The 12,140-nt window shown below is 36.3% G+C and overlaps 1 protein-coding gene across 4 annotated transcripts in view; it reads left to right on the forward strand.

Moving 5' to 3' along the window:
- OPA1 (OPA1 mitochondrial dynamin like GTPase) overlaps positions 1-12,140 on the forward strand; it is a 92,676-nt gene that overhangs the window by 32,098 nt on the left and 48,438 nt on the right. For all 4 annotated transcript variants that reach the window (XM_068546453.1, XM_068546455.1, XM_068546454.1 and 1 more), the window contains 6 exons: positions 109-239; positions 2,874-2,946; positions 3,039-3,111; positions 4,370-4,485; positions 5,395-5,459; positions 6,232-6,308. In XM_068546453.1, the coding sequence (XP_068402554.1) occupies positions 109-239; positions 2,874-2,946; positions 3,039-3,111; positions 4,370-4,485; positions 5,395-5,459; positions 6,232-6,308 (535 nt within the window). The remainder of the gene's footprint in view (positions 1-108; positions 240-2,873; positions 2,947-3,038; positions 3,112-4,369; positions 4,486-5,394; positions 5,460-6,231; positions 6,309-12,140) is intronic.

Raw genomic sequence — 12,140 nt, forward strand, 5'->3', positions numbered from 1 at the left:
TCTTCCCAGACCAGGGCTTGAACCCGTGTCCCCTGCACTGACAGGTGGATTCTTAACCACTGCGCCGCCATGGAAGCCCTACAGTGTCATTTTTCAATTTTTTTTCAGATGGATCTGTGGATGCTGAACGCAGCATTGTTACAGACTTGGTCAGTCAAATGGATCCTCATGGAAGAAGGACAATATTTGTTTTGACCAAAGTAGACCTGGCAGAGAAAAATGTGGCTAGTCCAAGCAGGGTGAGGACAAGTTCTTTATACAAGCTCCTGTTATGACAGGGACTGGTTGGGGGAAAAAATAATTTCCTTGTGAAATACAAGTAGTAATGGGATTTTTCTTGGTTCTTATTAAAAACAAAGTATTGTGTAGTTATAGTAAATTACTTAAGTGCAGTATCGAGGTATAAGTGAAATTCCACAATCGTAATCAGTTTGCTTCAAATACTTAAAACTGCTAATGTTGCTTACTCTAATTTAATTTAAATTTTGTATGTTGACATAGAGTCATTAACCTCATTTGTAGTATTTTTTGTTACAGTTTAAACTTTGTTTTTAGTTGATGTTCATAAATTAATGTAAAACTAGTGACAGTTCAAATTCCTTTTGGGCCTTACTTATTTTATCCTGTTTTTTTTAAAAAAATTTATTATTTATTTATGTATTTTTTTTCAGATAAACATTACCTTTCTTAACTGATCAAAGACTGTGTGGCAGATTTTCATAATAGAGAAGGCATTGTATGGGGTGTCGGGGCTCAGCATTCTTATCCATGCTCTACCACCAACCAGCTGCATGTCCTCGGGCAAATGTTGTGACTTTTCTGCATCCAGTCAATGCACCATCCAACGTATTAGTCTAGTTGATCTCTAGGTCATTTTCATTTCTGAGATTCTGTGACTTCTCTTCATGATATTCAGTGTCCCTTCTCTCCTCCTCCCTTAACAAGGAAAGAATTTTATTTCAAGGTACGATTGTGTGCAAGGTTTATTAGGACATGGCTCTCTACTTAATTATGAAGGCATAAGGTAAAAGTGGGTAAAAGTGCACAATCTGTAGCCAGGTTGCTTGGTTTCACATCTGCTCTACTGTTTGCTAGTTGTGTAACCTTAGGTAAGTTGTTTTACTTTTTCAGTGCTTCAGGCTTTCTCGTCTGTTGGAAATGAAGATATTAATGGTACTGTCTCATAGGTTATGAAAATTTATTGAGTTAAATATCCGTCATAAAGTGGTTGAAATAGTGCTTGGCAAAAAAGTGTTATGTAAATGGTGGCTGTCATCTGTTGTTATTATATCTTCATCCCCCATGTAACAACTTCAGATGTAAGTACCCATCCCTCAGGCCACTGCTTAGAATTTCTCTTTTTCCCATCTGAAACTCTGTAGGACTATGCCTCTGTGTTGGGGTTCCCAAGACAGACCACCCTTAGGCTCCCTGATTCCGTAGAAGGACTCACAGGACTCAGTACATAGTCATACTTCCACCTAAGATTTTATTACAGTGATAGGATGCAAAGCAAAATTACAAATGGAGAAGGTGCAAAAGGTGGTATCTGAAGGAAACCAAGCTCAAGTTTCCAAGAGTTCTTTCCTAGTAGAGTCATACAGAAAATGCTTAATCCTGCCAGCAACAAGTTACTCATTAGAGATGCAGCACCTAAGGTTTTTATCGGGGGCTGTTCATGTAGCCACCCTCAAGTACCAAGATTCCAGACGTCCAAAGGAAAGCAGATGTTCAGCATAAACCACATGGATTACACAATGAGCCACTGTTATTTAGGGAAAGTTTTATATCAGTGTAGGGAATTGTTTACCAGTTAAGTTCCCAGATGCCAGCCAAGGACAAGCAGGCCTTTCTGAGGACAGCAGTCTCAGGCCTGCTGCGTTAACTCTTTTCTGTACAGCCTCCGTGACCTTAGCTTTGCCTTATTTTTAAGGGTAAGGCCTGCCCTTGGCAGTATTGGTCCTGATAGGGAGGAGGGGAGAAGTGAGGTAGAAGCAAATTTCTGTGCTTCCTTCCCATTTCCCATCATTCCTTTCATTTCTTTCTCCTCTTCTTTAGGATAAGGAGTTTGCATTTCCTTTGAATACAGTTGAAGCTTCTATCAGTCTTTTTTTATACCAAAGATTCAGCATTAGCTTAGAAATGCAACTTGTCTTAGAGTAGGGATTCTTACCTCAGTATTAATCTGAATGAGCTTCTGGGAGTAGGAACTCTTTTATGTTATGATAGATCTCTGTGCAAATGTGCATTTTTCTGGAGACAGAGTCTGTAGTTTTTATTTCATTTAGAAAAGGAGTTTTGACCCTAAAAGAGTTGAGAACCAATGGATCCAAATTCTTTTTTCTTATAGAGTTAAAAAAAGAAAAAGAAAAAAAAGACCGTCCAACTTTGTTAGAATTTAGTTATTGGGGAAATAATAATAGCAGCTACTAATATTGTGTGCTTCTGCATGCCTGGCACTGTGTTAAGTATCATATAATCTTTTCAACTACCATTTTGAAAAAGTTAAATAGCTTACTTAAGGCCACACACCTAGTAAGTGCCAGAGCGGAAATTCAAACTAAGGCCTGACTCCAAAGCTCTATATGTCATTCCAAGTTCTACTTTTGGTACTTACGTTTTAATAACACATTTTTAATATAACAAAATTAAATGTATTTAATTTTTTCCTCAAATAGCAATTGAAATGCATTTCAGTACTTTTGTACAGACATATATAGCAATTGAAATACATTTCAGTACTTTTGTACGGACATATATTTCCCTAAACATATACATATATAGCATTATTAAATTTGCTTTCTAAATAGCATGTTATGCTTTAAAAATTATGTAAACTTGCATCTGTTTATTTTTCCCACTTTTGAAAATAGATTCAGCAGATAATTGAAGGAAAACTCTTCCCAATGAAAGCTCTAGGTTATTTTGCTGTTGTAACAGGAAAAGGTATGCAAAGACAGATTATTATAGTTTTTTGTTGTTTTCAAATAATAAAAATGAATTTTCTTAGTGAAAACTTTACCATCATCTCTCCCTAGGAAACAGCTCTGAAAGCATTGAAGCTATAAGAGACTATGAAGAAGAATTTTTTCAGAATTCAAAACTCCTAAAGTAGGTATCTTGTTTAAATATTTAAATAATTTATAGTGAGGGAGTAGCTTCAACTGTTTTCATTTAAAAGTTTGTTTTATAGCTATCAGTTTAACATTGAATTTCCAGAATCGAATTCCCAAATAGCGATCTGTATTTAATAAGCAAGTCCTCAAGCTACTCTGACAGAATTGGGAGCAGTTTATCACACAGTACAGTACATGCTGTTGCAATAAACTGCCCCTTGGCATATGGGCATTGGAGACCACACTGACACCACTTAAGTTGTTTTACTTATAAGTTGATTTTTTAAAATCAACACTTACATGTTTAAATGCGTGTACACATTTCTCTTACAGTACCGGGGAAAGTTGGAGTGAGGGGTGGGAGTGTGAAAGGGGTGTCCTTAAATAGATATTGACAGAAATTAACAGAAAATAAGATACTGCAGAAAAGCAAAGAGGAAAAGCTAAAGGGCAACTGAATTTTAAAACATTATAACATGTAGAGAGTCTCTTGAACTGGAAGAATGTGTTTGCCTCTATATTAGTATAGTAAGTCAAGGTAGTCTTTTCACATGTAGTCTTGAGAATTGTCTGTTGGGTTGGGATCTGGCAAGTGGGTAGAACTATGCTATCCAATACAGTGGTCACTAGCCTTGTGTGCTTGTTTAAATTTATTTACTTATTTATTTTTGGCTGTGTTGGTTCTTTGTTGCTACGTGCGTGTTTTCTCTACTTTCAGCAAGCAGGGGCTACTCTTTGTTGCGGCGCGCAGGCTTCTCATTGCGGTGGCTTCTCTTGTTGCGGAGCACGGGCTCTAGGTGGCGTGGGCTCAGTAGTTGTGGCTTGCAGGCTCTAGAGCGCAGGCTCAGTAGTTGTGGCACACGGGCTTAGTTGCTCCGCGGCATGTGGAATCCTCCCGGACCAGGGCTCGAACCCATGTACCCTACACTGGCAGGCAGACTCTTAACCACTGTGCCACTAGGGAAGTCTCTAAATTTAAATTAGTTAACATTAAATAGAAGGAAAATTTGAGTTCCTCAGTCACACTAGCCACACATTTCAAGGGGTCAATAACCCCATGTGACTAGTAGCTACCATATTGGACAGCACGGGTACAGATTATTTTCCTCATCACAGAAAATTCATTGGACCGCCCTAGTATAAAATGATTAAGTGGCTATTCTCATGTTATAACAAGCACATTCTCAAACTTGGTGATAGTGTTGTCCTTTCTGCCACTTTAATACACTTTAGCTCTGGTTATTGTTTTGTAGGACAAGCATGCTAAAGGCACACCAGGTGACTACAAGAAATCTAAGCCTTGCTGTATCGGACTGCTTTTGGAAAATGGTACGAGAGTCAGTTGAACAACAGGCCGACAGTTTCAAAGGTGAGTTGGGTTTTTAAAATAAACTCTCAAATTTAGATATTTTATTAGCTAGCATTCTTGGGCATCCATCAGATTCTTTACTTCCTTTTCTTTAACAGTTGCTTTTCATTCGTTTACTGTAAGATAGTATGTAGGAAAAGGAAAAATACAAATCTTCAGTTGTATGAGAGCAGGATTTTTCCTTTCAGGGGAAACATTGCTAGGAGCACATTACAAAATTTAAGCAGAAAGTTTGCAGTAGTGTTTGGGAGAAAGAACCTAGTATAACTATAGAGAACTCAGATTCCGCCTTTTTAGAGGAAAGAGAGGAAATGTGTTGGGAAGCAGAGCAGCCAGTGTACTTTCAGCTACATTGTACGGGTTCCTGAATCCCACGCTTTCCTGTTCCATGGCTTTGCTTGCTTCCATAGTTTCATTTGGTGAGAGTATATCCTCCTTCCCTTTTCTCATTAGGAAAGCCTACCTATTTATCCCATTAGTCCCTCAGCAACCTTGTAAGTATTAGTCTCATCTTACAGAAGAGCAAACTGAGGCAGAGAATAATTTACCTAAGTAACACACCCAGCATCAAACAGTAATAGATAATAGACCCAGGATTTGAATGGGGTTCAAAATCAGATTGAGCTGGTGGTGTGACTTCAGAGTCCCATGCTCTTAGCAGCTGTACTAAACTGTGTCAGGTGTGTGCTTTGTGGATTGAAAATGGAGAAACTAAAGTCAAAGGGATTAGTTTGGAAAGCTGTTGCAATAATGCTATTCTGAGATATTGAGAGCCCAGAGTACTCAGGAGCTATCTGTGCACACTCAGAAATTCAGTTAATATAGCAGATATGTGAGAGATAGCCTTTAACCACTGCATCTGGAACTGAAGAGAATCCTGAAACTTGAGCATTTTTCCTTCTTCCTCAGCAACACGTTTTAACCTTGAAACTGAGTGGAAGAATAACTATCCTCGCCTGCGAGAACTTGACCGGGTAATATTTATGTACCTCCTGTATTTTGTATATATCTAATTTAGTACTGTGCTCTAACAAAATTTATGTTGATGAGCAAAATCTGGTAAGCTAAATTGTTTTGGTTTTAACCATGATTACTAATTTAGAGTTGCAAGAATACATTTCCAGGAACAGTTGTCACTTTTGCAAATAATTTAAATTATTTATTACATAATAATAAAAATAATTAGGGATCATAGGATATCCAAACAAGTGTTCAAAATTTTTTTCTGGAAAGGTGAAGAATAGTCTTTCAAGGTCTTATAAATTAACATATTTATATAATGTAAACTTAAAAATTATGCATCAGCTTTTTAACCTTTTCACTGTTTATACTCTAAGTTAATAGGTCTTAAGTATTGGTTTTCCTTGATTTTAAAATGCCATCAGTTGTAAAACACAGCATCAGATTACTGTTACTAATACACTAAATTAATGTGCGTTGATAACTTTCACATAACGTTTGTTACGTAAAAAACTTACCTGAACAAATGTTCCGTGAAAAACTGCATTCAGAGTTGAGTGAATAAGGTAGACATGTGTGTCAGTTTCTTTGTCCTTATCTGGATATTGACATTCCTAAAGAAAGAGACTAGAAGAGAAGAGCGTTACTTGCTGGTCAGGCATGCTTCAAACCTAAGCCCAGCCAGTAGCTTGTCAGAGGCCTTCCTTTTAGTTATCTCTGAAAATCATGGCAGGGCAAATTGACTATCTTATGAAAATCTTACTTATGTGTATCTATATTGCCTAGAACGAACTGTTTGAAAAAGCTAAAAATGAAATCCTCGATGAAGTTATCAGTCTGAGCCAGGTTACTCCAAAACACTGGTGAGTATTGGACCTTTTCTCAAAGACTTTACTATGTGAATTATAATGGAATACTAAAATTTAGATTGGTAAAGCAGTGATTTATTGTAGCCTTAGCCTGTCCCCCCAGACACTTAGTAAATAGGCAAGAACATAAAAGTATGTTTTTTTGCAAAATCTAACCACTATTCTAGTCTAACCAATTAAATATTTTAAGTATAATGAATTATGTATTTATTATGTATCTCTGAGAAGAGATATTCTGAAAGATAGCTTTCTCCATGCTCTTTTGAAATCTTCATTCATCTTAGGTTTTTCCTTATCGTATACTTTATAAATACATAATTTTGATTTCTATAAAATCATTTAGGTAAAAGTTTTATCAAATTGTGCTTTAGCTAAGTATCAAACAGTCTATCAAAACTGGTTGCTCTTGTTGGATTATACATAGAGAACAAAACTACAGAGAAAATTGATTTGTAAACGGAGAAGAGTATATTACTTTCAAATTCTCACATCTGCATAAGAACACTGGTGCTTTTGTAATATGTGTCTGATGTGTTTTGTACAAATCACATTTGAAATTAAATCCTATTTGAGATTTTTTTTTTTAAATAGCAAGTAAATGCATTCTTTTGAAAAATACTCATGCAAATCGCTTTTAGGGCCAAGTGTCACCTTCGATTTATGTTTTATGTAAATATTGGCACTCTTAAATGTGCTGGAATGGCAGTAACCAAAATAGGTTCCATGTACCTCAAGCAAGCTATGTATAAATAGCTTAAATTTTAAATTTTTATAATCGTATTTTAATTAACAAATCCCTTATATAAAAATTATCTTTATAATGAAGTCTGTAGTATTTCAAGAATTTATTATTCTTGGAGCAGAACTGCCATTTATTATGAATATTTTCTGTAGCTCTTCTATTTGCTCAGTTGAAGATGATCAAAATTTAACTTAGACAGTAGTGTCCAATCCTTAAGTTTGTATTTAGGACTACTAGTTTCCTTATGTTGGTGCCCTTTCTTCCTCAGTAGTGAACCTTTTTCTCTCTTCAAGTAGTCAAAATTTGCCTATTTTTAATCTCTCTCCTTATCTAAAAAAGAATTCTGATTTTATCTGTATTTGTTGATTGATTAATCATATATATATATATACAAAAAACTTGTTATCATTATTATTTGTATTTTAAGCCAGTTCTATGGCTTTCTATAAGTCATCCAGCTTTTGAAGTTTGCAAGAGATAGATATGTGTGTGTATATATATGTATGTATGTGTATAGTATATACATATACACATACACACAGAATGAATAGTACTACTTACCTTACTAGGTTGTATGAAGATAATGTTACAGAAAAAGTGATTTGTAAACTATAATAACTCATAATGCTATTTATGGGAGAAAAATGTGGTGCCTCTGTGAATTTCTGGCATCATCAAATGGAATGGTTAGTTTTGTTTGGACAGAGCAAGTCTGAAATCAAAGTGTACCTACACTTAAGTGAGCCTTGAAGATAAATCTAATTTACTTAACACACGGGTGGTGAAGGGAATTTGTGAAGGGACAAGAAACCTATATTGCCAGATTGCCTATTGAGAAGGCATTTATTGTTTGTAGATTTTTTGATGGTGGCCATTCTGACCGGTGTGAGATGATATCTCATTGTAGTTTTGATTTGCATTTCTCTAATGATTAATGATATTCAGCATTCTTTCATGTGTTTATTGGCAATCTGTATATCTTCTTTGGAGAAATGTCTATTTAGGTCTTCTGCCCATTTTTGGTCCTAATCTTAGCTGTTTGTGCCACATTGATTTCAACTGCATTGCACCCAAAATGTTTTATTTTTGTGACATAGTTGATGTTGTATCAGGTAGCATCTTTTTGCTGCTTAATGCCTTATGTGACATTTTAGGATACACCTCTAAGATGTTTATAATTATTTCAGTCACAGGACTGTTTGATCTGTATTTGGTAATATGGAAGCACTGTTACAAGCATTTTGTCATTCTATACTTCAGTCATATTTTAAGAAAGTTATTGGAGATTTAGATTTGACATATGATTCATTAGAGTAAGATATAGGCTCTCAGCGCTTTCACACAATATACTTGATCTTTAGGAGTCGATTACGAACACTAAGCAGGAGATAGTTATTTTATCCTTATTTAGAAGGATAGCTGGCAGGATTTATAGAAATACACTTAAAAATGGTATCGCAGTATACATACAATTTTTGGTGAAAAGTATTAAGTTTATTTTGTTGAAGTTAAAAGAATGAAAGGAATATGAGAATGCACAGTTAAGTACCCTAACTCAGATGTAAGGAATCCAAAAAGATTTCTTATAATTTGAGATTTAAAGAGTGAATAGATGCTAGGTAAATGCAGTGACCAGAATATTGCAGAGGCCAAGAGGTGAGAGCAAGAAAAGTGATACAGGTAATTGAAGACAGGTACCTATGGCTTTAGCATAGAAGGAGGCAAGAGGCAGAAGATGAAACGGTGGATATAAGCAAGATATAGATGATTAAGGGCCTTAGAAACCATGTTTAGAAGCTTGAAATTTATCCCACAACCAGTGAGGGCCAATGAAGAGGTTTAGGCAGATTTGCATTTTAGAAAGATTTTTGTAGTAGGGAAAGTGGAATACAGGTGGAGAAAACTGAGCAAGCAGACAGTTGACTGTTGAAATAATCTAGACCAGAAGAGATAGTGGCTTGAACTTGAATAGTGGTTGTGCATGTGGAGAAGAGGAGACATTTTTGAGATATTTGAGAGGTTACCTAGAGGATAGAATTGACAGGATTTAGTGACTGGATGTGTAGGTAATGGAGAAGAGGAGTCAGTTAAACACTGAGTACATCTGTATCCAATAATTATATTGCTAGGGCTCTATGGAAATGAAGATATTTTTGACGAAGATGAAAGCATAAGAATCTTCACCATGGTTTTGTTTATAAGTGTAAAAAATTGAAAACTTATGTTTTTATTTGGAATTACATAATATTTGCTTTATCCATAGAGTGGATTACTATGCAGCCATTGAAAAATATAGGATGTCAACATGGAAAACTATGTACAATATACTTTAATATTATATTTTTTAAACAGTAATTGTAATATCACCTGTGTAAACACACACAAATAGTAATGTAGGCATTGAATATTTTTAATGATAAATTAAGCTGTGAATAGTGGTCATTTAGTGAAAGAAATTATGGAGGACTTCTTAACTTTTTCTGTATTGGTTTTAAATTATTATATGGAGTAAATCCTCTGTTTTAAAAGAAGAAATTTTCATTTTGAAAAAAAATTTAATTAAAAGGGCATATAGGTAAAGTTCAGGAGATAAAGGGGGTGATAAATAGAACTATAATGGTAATTGTATTTTGTGTATTAGTGGTATTTATCCCTGGACGATGGCAAAACTTAGAGAAGAAGTCTACAATCACCTAGAATATATACTGGGGGAACTGGTCGATGTGAGTAGAGGACTAATGGTCTGGAAGAGAGATTGTGGGGTAAGGAGAACATAGTTTCCACTTCCTGACTCTGAAGCACACTCAGCTAATGAGCAGCTTCCAGGCAGCAGAATTTGAGGACAGTTACTGCCTGTAAGGGAGGGTGAGGAAAGGTTTGAAGATGCAAGGAAAAGGGAAAGAATGAGAATATAAAATGGTTTGTTTGTTATGGAACAAGGTATTGGAGGCACAGTAAAAGTTATTGTGATGGAGGGGAGCAGGGGGAGTCTGGACAGAGGACAGCAGCTTAGTGATGAAAGGGCAAGTGAGCTGGGTAAGGATAAGTGACAGCAGCCACCTTTGGTGGATTGGGAAGCTGCAGCCTCCTTTGAGAAAGTTACCTAAGGCTTGTCAGAATTTGGTGGTCTGGAATTTTGTTATGATCTCCTCGAAAGGGTGTCTGGGTTGTAGAGTCCTGTCCCGTAGACTCCTAGGAAGAGATTAACAGACCATGTCTGTTCTGAGACAGGAGCAGCAAAAGGCCTTCGTGATCAGAGGCTGTATCCTGATTTTTTGTTCATCTTTCAGATATCTTGAGTTTGTGTTTAAAATTTTCTGAGTAGATGGCCCTGACAAACTTCTTTTCTTCCACCTTGCTCTTAAAATTCTCTCATTATCTGTCATTAATGCCGTGACTAAATGGACTTTGTCCTTTTGATCCTCAGTGATTTATTCTCTCCGCATACTCTTTCTCTCTCTTTCCTTCTTTCCTTCCTTCCTCCTTTCCTTCCTTTTGTTTGTATTGAAATATAGTTGACGTACAATATTATGTTACTTTCAGTGCACTACATAGTGATTTTTTTTAACATCTTTATTAGAGTATAATTGCTTTACAATGGTGTGTCAGTTTCTGCTTTATAACAAAGTGAATCGGTTATACATATACATATGTCCCCATATCTCTTCCCTCTTGCATCTCCCTCCCTCCCACCCTCCCTATCCCACCCCTCTAGGTGGTCACAGAGCAACGAGCTGATCTCTCTGTGCTATGCGGCTGCTTCCCACTAGCTATCAGTTTTACGTTTGGTAGTGTATATATGTCCATGCCACTCTCTCACTTTGTCCCAGCTTACCCTTCCCCCTCCCTGTATCCTCAAGTCCATTCTCTAGTAGGTCTGCATCTTTATTCCCGTCTTGCTCCTAGGTTCTTCTGACCATTTTCTTTTTGTTTTTCTCTTTCTGACTTACTTCACTCTGTATGACAGTATCTAGGTCCATCCACCTCGCTACAAATAACTCAGTTTCGTTCCTTTTTATGGCTGAGTAATATTCCATTGTATATATGTGCCACATCTTCTTTATCCATTCATCTGTTGATGGACACTTAGATTGCTTTCATGTCCTGGATATTGTAAATAGAGCTGCACTGAACATTGTGGTACATGACTCTTTTTGAATTACGGTTTTCTCAGGGTATATGGCCAGTAGTGGGATTGCTGGGTCGTATGGTAGTTCTATTTTTAGTTTTTTGAGAAAATTCCTTACTGTTCTCCAAAGTGGCTGTATCAGTTTACATTCCACCAACAGTGCAAGAAGGTTCCCTTCTCTCCACACCCTCTCCAGCATTTATTGTTTGTAGATTTTTTGATGGTGGCCATTCTGACCGGTGTGAGATGATATCTCATTGTAGTTTTGATTTGCATTTCTCTAATGATTAATGATATTCAGCAGTCTTTCATGTGTTTATTGGCAATCTGTGTATCTTCTTTGGAGAAATGTCTATTTAGGTCTTCTGCCCATTTTTGGATTGGGTTGTTTGTTTTTTTGTTATTGAGCTGCATGAGCTGCTTGTAAATCTTGGAGATTAATCCTTTGTCAGTTGCTTCATTTGCAAATATTTTCTCCCATTCTGAGGGTTGTCTTTTCATCTTGTTTATGGTTTCCTTTGCTGTGCAAAAGCTTTTAAGTTTCATTAGGTCCCATTTGTTTATTTTTGTTTTTATTTCCATTTCCCTAGGAGCTGGGTCAAAAAGGATCTTGCTGTGATTTATGTCATAGAGTGTTCTGCCTGTTTTCCTCTAAGAGTTTGATAGTGTCTGGCCTTACATTTAGGTCTTTAATCCATTTTGAGTTTATTTTTGTGTATGGTGTCAGGGAGTGTTCTAATTTCATACTTTTACATGTACCTGTCCAGTTTTCCCAGCACCACTTATTGAAGAGGCTGTCTTTTCTCCACTGTATATGCTTGCCTCCTTTATCAAAGATAAGGTGACCATATGTGCGTGGGTTTATCTCTGGGCTTTCTATCCTGTTCCATTGATCTATATTTCTGTTTTTGTGCCAGTACCAAACTGTCTTGATTACTGTAGCTTTGTAATATAG

This window comes from Eschrichtius robustus, chromosome 6 (genome assembly GCF_028021215.1).
Source record: "Eschrichtius robustus isolate mEscRob2 chromosome 6, mEscRob2.pri, whole genome shotgun sequence".
NCBI classification, from domain to species: domain Eukaryota; kingdom Metazoa; phylum Chordata; class Mammalia; order Artiodactyla; family Eschrichtiidae; genus Eschrichtius; species Eschrichtius robustus.